Genomic DNA, 12,952 nt, shown 5'->3' with positions numbered 1-12,952 from the left:
GCTTCATCTTAGACGCCAGAGCCTCTGGCGATTCTCGCAGAGGAGCTCAAGAGTAACAGTGAGTAGCACAGGGCAGGGGAGCCCAGCAGGCCCTCTAGTCTGATCCCTGATGAATGGCCCAGGACTCCTATTCTGACTGCGTGTGTGTGTGTGTGTGTGTGTGTTTGTACTGATGGGAACTGTCCCATTGTGCTTTGACTCTAGTGTATTGGCACAAGGCATTTTTCTGTTTGTCACCATTTCCATTTTGAACCCACCATTCTTGGTCCCAACCCAGGGTGAAAATGATCAGAACACGGAGGAGCCCTTCAGGGTACAGAGCCTTGAATCTTCCAGGCAGGACCAGCTTAGGAATGAGCTCCTGCCTGACATTTGTGGGAGGAACCTACATTTCCGCAGCAACATGGGGTTAATCTCCTGGGATTTCATCCCCACCCAGCAGGTGCTGGATCTCTTGTTCCCAAGGTAAGCACCAGACCACGAAGCCCAAGTGTGTAGCCCCCTCATGCCTGGGTCTTGGGGCTGCCATGTACCTCTCAGGGACCCAAAGGTTTGTGATACCTAGTGAGATAGAGGACCACGCTCATAGTGGAATGTCAGCCCCGAGTGGGACGAGTCCTGGAGGTGCCTGCCACAGCCTTGCAAGGGGAGTGAACTTCCCTCTCAGGCAGAGAAACCATCCTGACTCCAGCTGATCCACAGAGGTCCGTGGAGCAGTCCCCACACACTGGGCACCACAGCTCAAAGGTATGCGCTGAGCTCATTCCCAGGTGGACTCAGTGAGGCCAGGTGGTCTTTCTGGTGTGATGTTGGCTTCGTGAAGAAAGTAGATCTGTGCCAGAGGCGTCTCAAAACTCGGGCCTTGGGCAAAGCACTTTTGGGTTAATAAAGACATGTTAGTTTCCATAGTGGGCCAGAGCTTCCTAGCTGGGACATAGCTGGACGGGGGCTTTGGAGATGGCAGCTCCCACAACCAGAGAGATATGTGGGAATCAGCAATTTGGGCTCATTCACTGATGAACAAGGAGAAAGCACCCACTGTGTGAAGACACGTTCCCAGTCACGTTTCATAATTCAGTGAAAAATGGGGTGCAAATGACTCCCATTGTGTCCCTTTTCATGGGGGTCAGCCTGAAACCGCAGGTGCCATGAGTACATATCCTACATGTGACAGCATCCCTGACTCCATGAGGCATAACTGCACGTTGTCCTCTTCAGTGAACATGGTGGACCCCTGGACCGACTTCTACATGGAATGGACTTGGGGTCAAGAGGGTGGGCTCCTCTTTCCAGAAGAGGAACCTGCAAGGTGATTTGACTTGGGAAGGCTGAGAAAAGACTGTTCTCCCCAATTCTGTTTCCTGCATGCGGTGTAAGGTCCGGGGCTTCAACAGTAGGAGGGGTAAGGCAGGGAGTTGTAGGTACAGTCATGGTCCTCTGGGGAAGCTCCTGGGACAATGGATCCCCCCACACTACACCTCCCAGTCCTCCCCCAGGGCCACAGAGATGTGCTCTGCACTCATGGGAAAAGAGAGGTCCGTTGGTGCTCAGGGGGACTCAGTGAGAGCTCACAGAGAATGAGGTAGCATTGCAGCCCACGCCAGGGGGGAGGTGTCTCTGGAGCCCTGAGAAGAGTGGGCAGGAGGACAGACACTCCTGGAAGGTGCATTCCAGGTTGGAGAGCACGTAGCCTGTACAGCCACTGTGTCTTGTCTAGGGTGGACTGGTGTGTTCAGAACCAGGGAAGGTTCAGGAGTGTAGCGTCAGAGGTTTGCTCTGGAGGCCGTGGCGAAGGCAAGGCCAGGGTTTTGCTGACTCCCCTCCTGCCTCCCCACAGTGCTTCACCTTCCTTCCCGGGGACCTGGGTGAACTTCGACACTGAGGCTTCCCATCAGCCTCCAGGCTCTCTGAGTCTGCAGCTGCTGCTGCGATCCATGTGGCTCCTTCTGGGTGGCTTGAACCTGGAGCAACAAGCACACTGCCTGCTGGCCCAGACTGAAGATGGCAAATCAAGCCAGGCAGAGCCTGAGAGCCAGGCGGACTGGGGTGAGTACCTAAGGGTATATGAGGAAAGGTCCGACTGTTGTCCCACTGCGGGGAGTCTGTATGCGTGGTGTTGGGCTGGAAATGAGGATAAGCCTTTGTCCACTCAGGAAGTGACCCCAGTCTGCAAAGAGGTCCTGTGTGGGCTAAGGGCCTGAGTTCTTCCTGGCAGCAGGGGTATTATCTGTCTGTGCGAAGGTCAGGGCAAGGCAGTCATGTTGGCATTGTTTCTCCTCTAGCTACAAGCTCAGTTCCTGTCACGGCTCCTAAGCCAACCCCAGAGCCAGAGCCTTCTCCCTGGGAAGGGGCAGAGCCGGAGTCCAGGACATCAGGGGTCTCCACTAGGAACTCCTCACGGCCCCAGTACAACAAGCGGGTGGGAGGCAGCTGCCTCATTCACATCTACCTGGAAAACGAAAGGACAACAAAGTATAAGAGCATCCTGGTGAGTCTTCCAGCAGGGGAGCCTCCTGGGAGCCCACACTGGGGAAGACCGAGTCCACAGCAAACACCTTGGACTAGGCCTGTCTTCTTGAATTGGAGCTTCTGAAAGGTCAGGAAGGAGAGCAGAAAATGAGGAAGAGAGAGTTCGGTGTTAAGAGCTTGACCTGAGAGGCGGGGAGCAGCAGCATGCCAGGTCTGGGTGGGAGTGGGCCTGCGTGTTTTGGGGTGTGCAGGCCAGAAGTGCAGGAGCGAGTGCTGGGTTCAGAGGAGGTCAGAGAACTATTGAGGGTACAGGCCATCCTCTACTGACTTTGGTATTGAGGAGGAGTATATTGAACAGTGGAGGTTGAAGCAGAGGAGTTGGCAGTCATTTTCTTGTGTGTGGGAGGGGATATGTTGCTGGTTGAAGGGAAGGGAGCCATTGTGGGATGATTAGGGTGGGTAGGTGTGGGTCACAGACAACTGGGGGCCTTGGAGGGTCCATTAGTGTCCTAGTTTGCATGTATGTGAATAGACAGTTAGAGGCTCTCTCTGCAGAATTTTCCTGGGTGTGGAGTATCCATCATGAGACTCTGGTGTCCAGCTGCAGGGGAGCCATGTTGAACCACCTCACCTTCTGGGTCCATACCTCCTGACACCCCAGCAAGCACTGACACTCTTGAGGCCAGCAGCTTCCATGCCTATCATTAAAGAGTCCTGAGTGTGTGTTGTGCCCTGGCTGTCAGGACCAAAGCACCTAGGGATTGTTCCTGATCTGCACACAAATGCTGCCGCATCCCAGACCAGAGGAGGGATATGGAAGCTCACTGGACCGTACCTCCCATCTTGATGGGACTAGAGTGTGTCTGTGCAAAGCCTGTTTGGTCCTTGTTCCCTTCTCCCTGTAGGGCATAGCAGGTTCAAGCAAACTCTTGTACCAAGATTGGGCTAGAAGCACATAGGAAGACCCCACATGATCACATGAAGGCCTCAGGTAGCAGGGTAACAAGATGGTGCCCTTGTGTTGAGAGCCCAGTTGTCTCTGATTGTCCTTGAGCACTGTCCTCTGGGTAGCTACTCCCCAATTCCCTCTCTGATGATCTTTCTCCAACCCTGCTCAGGTGACCTGCCAGGACAGGGTTCCAGTCATTATCCTCAGGGCCCTAGATGCACACTTGCTCCAGCAGGAGGATCCAGAAAACTTTGAGCTTCTGCAAATTGTCTCGAACCATCAGAGTAAGTGGAACAATCAGAGGGTAGGGAGCAGTGAGTCACAGTGGGCTCAGGATAACTGGGAGCCAAAACACAGTGTGCGTTGGCCCAATGCCCAGGAAGAGTATGGTGGGACTTGTGCGCAAAACAAAGTGTAATGATGGGGCATAAATCTGCAGGTTCTTCATGTTCCCCAGGGGCTGTGGACCTGCCTACCATGTGTTCTTTCCTTGGTCTGAGGAGGCATTGCAAAGCTATTATCCATGAGGGGCCAAGAAGAGAGGCTCCTTTGTCTTGTGTCAAAGAAGACAGACAACCACAGGGTGCCTACTTTGGCAACCTTTCCTGACTGAGATGAGTACATGAGAAAAGCAGTTCAATGAAGAATCATTTCTGGCTTCCAATCTTTCTATTCATTGCAAACTGAGTCCACTTAGGACCAGAGGCCATTTCTAGAGAGAAGTGTGTGGTAGAATAGAACCCTTCACAGCTTGTAAACTCTTCTTGGAAAGAGAGAGAGAGAGAGAGAGAGAGAGAGAGAGAGAGAGAGAGAGAGAGAGGGAGGGAGGGGGAGAGAGAGAGAGAGAGAGAGAGAGAGGAGAGAGAGAGAGAGAGAAAAGAAGAAGAAGAAGAAGGAGGAGGAGGAAGAGGAGGAGGAGGAGGATTAAGAGGAGGAAGAGGAGGAGGAGAAGGAGAAGAAGAACAAGATGGCAGAGGAGGAGGAGGAGGAAGAGGAAGAAGAGGAGGAAGAGGAGGAGGAGAAGGAGGAATAGAAAAATGAAATGAAAATGAGTTGAAGGAGGAGACAATGAACAAGAAGGTCAAGATGACTATAAGAAGAAGCATGAGGAGAAAATGAAGAAGGACAAGAACAAGAAGGAGAAATACAAGCCAAACAACTAATATAACAAACAATAAATCAATTAAAAATGTGAATGAGAATTATACTGATGAGGAGGAAATGCAGAAGTGGGGAACTCAAGAGAAACATATTTCTCTGTATGGCACAGCCCTGCTGTGGACATCCTCCACCCACGCCCAACACACCTCCAATCCATACCCCTCAAATTAGCATAGCCCTGTATGAGTGGATGAATCCACTGGCAAGGTGGAGGCACCCACCCTCAAGTGCTTTTCCCCAAACCCACCTGTGATCATTGCTGCAGTGGGGAGAAAACCTTCAACACATGAGTCTTTGGGGGCCAATCCAGATGCAAAGTCTAGCTGTTTCTCTTTGGCAGGTTAACGTGAACTGAGAGGTTCTGGGGTGCAAGGGGCTATTTCCTTGAAAGGTGTTCCTGTAGTGGACCTCCTGTGCACAGAGGGTCCTCAGGGAGGAATCAGTGGGGAGTCTTTGGTGGAACAGTAGCTGGATTTGCAGGCTCTCAGGTCTGTGTGTGAGACCTGAGCTGGCAGAGGCTCTCAGTTGTGGGGGATGTTGGGTAGTGTCTTCCTTGAGTGTCACCTACCATGCCTCTGCCCCTGCCTCTCCAGAGCTGAGGATCCCTGATGATGGGAACATATATTACGCCCTGGACGGCAGAGTGGATTATAACTTTCTTTTTCGGAAACAGCTGCCAGCAAGTGGTTCAAGGTCAAGCCAAAGGAGGTAAACAGCCACCTTCTTCAGTCTTTACTCCTGGTGCCACTCCACATCCTCCAAGGTGACAAGAACCTCAGGTTCTGGATGGATGTTGTAGAACGCCCATAGAGCCAACTGCCAGGCTGGGTGGGGTTCAGTTGGTAGGCTTTGCTGATGTTGTCATCCCCCACAGTTCTTGGAGCCTTCTATGGCAGTGGCATCCAGGATCCCAGCAGCTGTGAGCAGCAGCTCTGCAGTGGCTGCAGGACCATTGCCCCAGGCCACCCAAAGCAATGAGCGCTGCATGAGAAAAGTCACCAGTAGCAGCTCCTCACTGCTTCACTCCAACGAGCAGGTGGAAGACAGCCGCTTGGTTCACGTCCTCCTAGAGGGACAGAGCCCGAGGGAGACAAAGCGCATCCTGGTAAGCCCGACAGCAGGGCTGCCTCCTGGGTGTCCACACAGTGGAAGGCAGGAGACACAGCCAACCCCGGGGCAGTCAGGACCAAAATTTTCAGTGTATCTCCCTCTTGCACCCACAAAGGCAGCCTGCATCCCAGAGCACACTTGGCACGCAGGTCCCTGGCCCATTGCTCTCATCTCAGTGAGATGAGAGTGTGTCTGTGCATAGGCAGTTTGGTCCTTTGACCTGAGTGGAATGTGACTCCCCAGGGGGAGGGGAGATGGCAGGTACAGGCGGACATTTGTACCAAGATTGTTCTAGTAGCACGTTGCAAGAACCCAGGGGGTATATGGAGGCCACACTCAGGTAGCAGGATAACAAGATTGTGCCCTTGTATATATAGCTGAGATTTCTCCTGAATGTTTGACCAGAATCTTCTGGGTAGCTCTTCTAAAACCCATTCTCTGATGACATTTGTCCCACCCTGATCCAGGTGACCTGTCAGGAGAGGGTGACGAGCCTCATCCGCAGGGCCTTGGACCAAAATTTGTTGCAGCATGAGGATGTGGACAACTTTGAGCTGCTGAGAATGATGTCTCTGCATGAGAGTAAGTAGGACAATCAGACAGTGGGGAGAAATGATCCACAGTGGGCTCAGGGTAACTCACAGCCAAGAGAAAGTGGGCCTTGGCCCCCAAATAGCCAGAGTGTGGTGGGCCTGGTGCAGGAAAGCAACTGCAATGATGGGCGTGTCCAATGTGGAGGTGCTCAATGAGGCCCGAGGGGGCTGCTGTACCTCCCTAAATGTGTTCTCCCCTGGACCTGGTCTGGCAATGCAAAGCTAATATCGATGAGGGGCAAGGAAGAGAGAGGCTCAATTGATCATCAGTTTGGTTTATGGCTCACTGATAAGGATGCCTTCAAATGAAGAGGAGGAGAACACGGGTCCTGATTGGATCAGCATTGCTATGGACGGAAGCAGCACAGGTCCCAATCCATAGCCAGGATATGAGAAGTCCTGCCTACTCACAAGAATGTCAGGATTGCAGCAACTGGGAACAGAACTCAGTGAAGAGGAAGTCAAGGCCAGGGGACACCTGTTTGGGTTCTTTTTGGAACAATTCCAAGTCCTCTGTGCCTGGGTTACCTTCTCCTGAAGATATCAGAATGGCCAGGTTATTATTCCTTCCAGCAACTAAGAAGGGCATCTGAAGAACATAGGCCACAATGCTGAGCTGTCCACAATGCAGTGCTCTTTCCTTTCTTGTGAGCCAGACACTCCTAGCCTCCACCATCCCAGCCTGTCCACAATAGAACCCACCATCTGTCGGGCATGTAAGTGAGTTTTCTCATTTTCAAACACCACCTCATTTGGGTTGGCTCTGTCTTACACATGAGGAAGACTGAGGTGCAAGGAGCTAGCAAGGGGGCAGTGTCTGTGAATCTCAGGGACTTGGGAGGCTGCGCAGGAGGATGGGGATTTCCTAACAGCCTCAGAAACTTAGGGAGACCCTGTACCCAAGTCAAAAGGCCTGGGAATGGTCTCAGTGCTTAAGTGCCTCTGGTTTTATCCCTGGTACAAAAATAAGCCAGTCAATAAGGAATTACCAAACTGAGATTCTACGAAGGTGGTTTCAGAAACACACTTTCAACCCAAGCATCAGTTGAGAGCAGCTCCAGACCAGGGAAGGTTTGTGTGTAACAGACATCAAAAGTGAGGACTACCGGGGGCCTGGAACCCACTAGGTGTGATGGCATCTATGCCTTATGGCAGGAGGGTGGCAGTGATGCTGGCCCTCTCCTAGATCTTGAAAACCTTGTTTTCATTGGGGAAGCTTTTTGGAGGGGGAATCTATTTTAGCAATCCTGGTCCAGATGAGGTGTTGACTACCACAGGTAGAAGCCTATCCAGAATGCGGTGTCTGTTATTCAGTCTTTCCTGACTGTGACAATGACAAAGAAAGGAAGTCACTTTTCTTTGGTCTTGGTTTCACTCCCGACCATTGATTGAGAACTGATTTCATCTTGGGGTTCTGAACCGAGGCTGCATCTGGGCAGAAGAGTGTGATAGATTAAAACTCCTCAGAGGTCGCCCAACCATTACCAGAGAAAGAAGGAGGAGGAGGAGGAGGAGGAGAAAGAGGACATTCCTGAATGGGGAGAAGATCACACATTGTAGAGCAGGAGGAAGAAGAAGAAAAGGAAGGAGGTGAAACAGAAGGAAGGGTGGAGGGAGATACACAAGAAAAAGAACAAGAAGGAATCATGTAAGAACAAGAAAAAGACCCAGGAAGAACTACAAGAAGATGCAGGACAGAAAGAAGAGCCAGAAGTAGAACAAGAACCAGAATACAAGCACCAAGCAGACAGCTCATGATGAGAAACAATGGGAAGGAGAGCGAACCTAGAAAACTATAGAGTTCTCCAGGGATCACCCTGCTGAAGTCCTCCCATGTCCATGCCCAACACACCTCTGATGGATACCACCTCCCCTCCGCGTATTCATCCATAAGTGGATTCATCCAAGGATTCCCTGAATGCCCATGTCTGAGCATGGCTGCACTGTGGAGAAAGGCTTAAGCACAGGAGCCTTAGCCAATCCTGATACAAAGCCTAGCAGTGTCTCTTTGGCAGATCTGACCTGCACTGAAAAGTTCTGGGGCCCAAGGTGCTGTTTCCATTGTCAGGTGCTCTTTTGGTTTAGAATCCTGTACATCATCTTCTCCAGGGAAGAATCATTGAGGGAGTCTTTGGTGGCACTGTAGCTGGATTGGAGGGCTCTCAATTCTGGTGCAGGCCCACCCTGGTGGAGACTCTCAGGGGTTGGTGGTGTTTTGTGGTATAATCCTTGAGTGCCACCTAACAATTCTCTCCACTTCTCTCTGCAGAAATCAAGGTCCCTGACCACTCACTCATGTATCTGTCCATGAATCCGTGAATAAAATATCATTTCATCGTGAGGAAACGCCCCCAGGTCAAGGGAAATGAGGTAAACTCGTTCCTTATTCAAGCTGTACTTGTGCTGCCATTCCACTTCCACCTGGGGAAATAAGAAGCTTCATCACCTAAACATATGTGCTAGAAGCCCATAGAGCCAACTGACGGGCTGGGTGGCTTTCTGTTTCTGGGCTTAGCTGATGTTCCATCCCCCACAGTTCTCAGAATCAACCTGCAAGTCCTCCAGGCCGCTTTCCCACAAGCTGGTGGGAGACACCTGCTTAATTCGTGTCCACTTAGAAACACAAAGTCCAAAGATGGCCAAGACTGTCCTGGTAAGCCTGGGAGCAGGGGTGTCCCCTGGTGCTTCCACCTGGGTGGGGAACAGACACTAGCCCAAGACCATGGACTACTCATGCCCTCTTGAATTTGGAGCTTCTGGATGATCAGGAGGATAGATGGGAATCAAGAAGGGAGAGGTCAGTGTGAAGGGCCGGAGCTGAGATGAGGGAGAGCAGCAGCTTGTCCACTACCATGTGTGAGGGAGTCTGTGTCGGGTGGAAGCATGCAGTCTGGAAGGGCAGGGGCAGGTATGGGTGACAGATGAGAATAGGACAGGACCTAGGTTGCAGGTTCCCCTGTATGGGATGCTGGCGTCCATGGAGGAGGACAGCAGTATGAGGTTCTGCATGTTCCTTGAACAAGGAGCTGAGAGGGTCTATCTGCAGAGTCGATATGGATATAGAGCAAGCACACTAAATGTCCAGGTAACCTGCAGGACAGGAGCCCTTTCCAATGACCACCCTTGCCGGATGAGGTATCCTCCTACACCCCAGCCAGCACTGAGCCTCTGGAGGCCAGGAGCTCTCGTGGCTATCTTTTAGCACTCCTGTGTGTGGTCATGTTCCTGGGTCTATTTTGGGCCCTGGCAATCCAGACCAAAGCCTCTAGGTTTTGTGCCGGGGCTACCCCAAATGCCGCCTGCATCCTCAGGCAGACCTGGGATCTTGGAGGCCACTGTCCCATTCCTCCCAACTTGTGGGATGAGATTCCATGTGTATACAGGTAGTGGGGTCCTTTCACCTCGAGTGGAGTGTGGCTCCACAAAGAGCAATGGCAGGTCCAGGCAGTCCTATGTACAAGGATTGGCCAGTAGCTTATGGGAAGAGCCCACGCGATGAGCAGGAGGCCAGCCTCAGGTAGTAGGGTCATGGATGTTGCCTTTGTATTTAGAGTTGAGGTGCCTCCATAACGCCTCTGCCCACTGTTCTTGAGTAGTCACTTCAAGGCCCATTTCCTGAAGGCCTGTCTCCCATGCTGCTCCAGGTGACCTGCCATGATAGGGCTCCTGTCGTCATCCGCAGGGCCCTCGAGCTACACTTGCTTACTCAGGAGAAGCCGGAGGAATATGAGCTGGGCCAAATCATCTCTCACCGTCAGAGTAAGTGGGACAATCAGATGGCAGGGAGCAAGGGTCAGGATGTGGACTCAGGTCAACTCTTAGCACCAAAGAGTAGTCTCTGACCCCCAAGAACACTCCAACAGGGTGTGTTGGGGCTTGTGCACAAAGCCAACTGCACTTCTGCAGGTGTAAGTTCTCGAGGTTCTATGGTATACCCCAGTGGCTATTGCGGCCCCCTACCAGGTGCCCTCCTCTGGACATGAACAGGCATCCAAAGCTGACATCATTGAGGAGTGAGGAGGAAAGCCTCTTCCCAGGAGCCGTATGGCTCCGTGGTCTGGGATAGGAGTGGTTTCAGAGGGACATGGGAATGCATGGGCTAAAGACGGAACTGGCACTTTTGTGGACTGAAGCAGTACTATTGAAAGCCTTCTTTGTGACCAGAAAACCACTGCCTGGGCAGAGTAGTGCCAGGATTCTAGCAAGCAGTAACTGGATGAAATTGGAAAGAAAATACAGGCTGGGAGACAGCCTGAATCATCTGTTTTTGGCTAAATTCCATGGTCTTCCGCACCTGAGTCCACTTGCCAAGGAGTGATCACCATAGCCAGGTTAAGAACCCTAACTAAAGTCACATGAGGGCTTCCTGAGCACGTCGGCCACAAAGCTCATCTGATAGTAATGCCAGAGCTTTTTGGTTGGTTGGTTGGTTAGTTTTTGTGAGCCAAACACCACAGCAGCCATGATCCCAGCCTATGTACGCTGAAGACCACCATCCCTATGAGTTCTAGGATCAATTTTCTCCTATCTTAACGTACTGTTAGGTCAGAAGAGCCTTTGGAAGAGGAAGTCTGTCTGAGGCCTTGGTAGCCTAGGAAATTCATAGCAGAGATCCCCGCATCCAACCCAGAAGGGATGGAGAACAGGCTGTAGGCTAGAGGAGGGTGGCAGGAAACAGGTGTCAGAGGAAGGAGAAGCTGGCTGTTGTATTCCCCCACTCGGGGTCATGGCACCACTGGACCATACACCATGTTGGAGGGAAGCATTCCCTTTGCTGGTCTTTGGAACCATTGTTCTTAGTAGGGCAGCATTTGGGATGTGGCCTCCATTCTCGGAGGCTGGTCCACATGGAGGCGGGCTCCACCAACACAGAAGCATGGCTCTAATGTGGTATCTGTGCTGGTCAGCCTGTCCTCACTGTGGCCATACTTGAGGAAAATAACTCAGAAGAGGAAGCCTAGGCCTTTTCTCCGGGTTTCATAGCTTTGTCTTCGGTTGTGCCCTGAGGGTCTCCATAATGCTCTAGTGTGTGGCAGTGGAGAGCTCCTCAGCCCTTGCCAAACAGGCATAGAATGGGAGAGAGAATGAGGCTGGGAGAGAGGAAGAAGAGGGAAAGACAGAGAGGAGAAGGAGGACCTCTACTTGGAGGATGAGGATTCAGTGGAGCCAACAGGGCCAAGGTACTATTGCCCAGGGCGCACCCCTGTTTAGGTCTTCCTCCAACCTTACCCAACCTTTCTTCCAGTCCCTCCTACCTCCCAGTAGTATGTTCATCTTGAATGAGAATTTCATGATGACATCAGAGCACTCACCATCGAATGCTTCCCTCCAAAGCCACCTATGAAGATGGCCCATGTGGGGTCTGAATCTTTGGCACAGGAACCTTTTGTGGAAGATTTCAGATGCAAACCCTAGTGGTGTGCTTTGGCAGATGCAAGAGGACCTGGGATGTTCTGGAGTCCAAAGCCTTTGGTAGGAACAGACATTAGGTCTGTTGAAGTGCTCTGCCTAGTTTTTCCTCAGGGAGGACTGTGGAGGCTGTCTTTGTTGGTATTGGTGCTGAATTGGAGAGCTCTCAAGTGTGTGGCTCAGGTCATTTCTGGCACAGGCTCTCAGATGTTGGGGTGTCCTAGGGAGCACCTCCTGAGTGCCACCTTCTTTTTGTACACCCCTCTCTCCCCAGAGCTGAGGATTCCAGCGCAGGCCAATGTATTTTATGCAAAGAACCCTCACCCAGAATCCAACTTTGTGCTGAGGAAAAGGAGCCTCTCCCAAAAGAATGATGAATGGATCCAGCCTCAACCTCCCTCTCGTCCTGCAAAGAAGGCTCCAGCCCTCCTGAGGATGCTTGCAAAACCATTCTACTGCTGTGTGCCTGGGCGGGGCTGAGGCAGCCCAGGAATATTTACATTGATTACTATTTGCTTCAAAGTTTGAACCTATAGTTTGCCTTTGTCCTTGACCTTGTTTAGTAAGACAGTTGTTACTCTATCCTGTATTTGCTGTTTCCATTAATATATTATTATTTTAAAATATATATATTTTTTGTTACCTGATCTACTCTGATGATTTGAGTATATTAATGTAGCAGTGATTCCTAAAGGACACATCCAAACCAACAGGAAGGAATGTTTCATTCTATCAGCAAGAACTTTAGTTTTTAGGAGTATGGCAGATGGCATTATCTGAGTCAGTTTTCCAATAGGGGCAATGAAGTATTGGCTATCATGATACAAAAACAAACAAAGACACACAAACACACACTAGAGCACACACACACACACTAGAGCACACACACTCACTGAGAGATAGATAGATGGAGTTGGTCTCTCCTGAAATACTTTGGAGACGTGGTTCTGATTTCTCCCATTTTAGAGTATTTTCAATTGCATAAGGTGTCCTGCAAATGAATCCCATGTCTGAAGAAGACATGCATGTGTACTTCACATGCCACTTTTCACATAACCAGAAGGTCATGTCATGTAATATTTTTCTTGCAGCTGTGTTTTGACTGTGAACCATCCCATGAGGTCAGCTGTAGAATTTTCCACTGGTAGCATCACAATGGGGATCCACTCTTTGGATTTGGGGATATTTCTGATTTTCTTGATTCAGATTGCAATGATTGATATATATATATGGTTTTTGATCAAAATTGTGCATTTGATGA

General features: G+C 50.9%; 1 protein-coding gene across 1 annotated transcript; it reads left to right on the top strand.

The window, feature by feature from the left end:
* Nucleotides 1-450: 450 nt before the first annotated feature.
* On the top strand, nt 451-12,338 carry LOC139701822 (ral guanine nucleotide dissociation stimulator-like). The gene is made up of 12 exons (XM_071601832.1): nt 451-465; nt 668-747; nt 1,131-1,309; nt 1,838-2,046; nt 2,283-2,488; nt 3,588-3,702; nt 5,173-5,287; nt 5,454-5,684; nt 6,157-6,271; nt 8,819-8,935; nt 9,927-10,041; nt 11,966-12,338. Exons 3-8 carry the CDS (start codon nt 1,149-1,151, stop codon nt 5,500-5,502), a joined length of 855 nt encoding a protein of 284 aa, XP_071457933.1. The 5' UTR covers nt 451-465; nt 668-747; nt 1,131-1,148; the 3' UTR covers nt 5,503-5,684; nt 6,157-6,271; nt 8,819-8,935; nt 9,927-10,041; nt 11,966-12,338.
* Nucleotides 12,339-12,952: the final 614 nt, after the last annotated feature.

This window comes from Marmota flaviventris, chromosome 14, assembly GCF_047511675.1.
Source record: "Marmota flaviventris isolate mMarFla1 chromosome 14, mMarFla1.hap1, whole genome shotgun sequence".
In the NCBI taxonomy this organism is placed as follows: Eukaryota; Metazoa; Chordata; class Mammalia; order Rodentia; family Sciuridae; genus Marmota; species Marmota flaviventris.
This window is presented reverse-complemented; position numbering and strand designations above follow the sequence as displayed.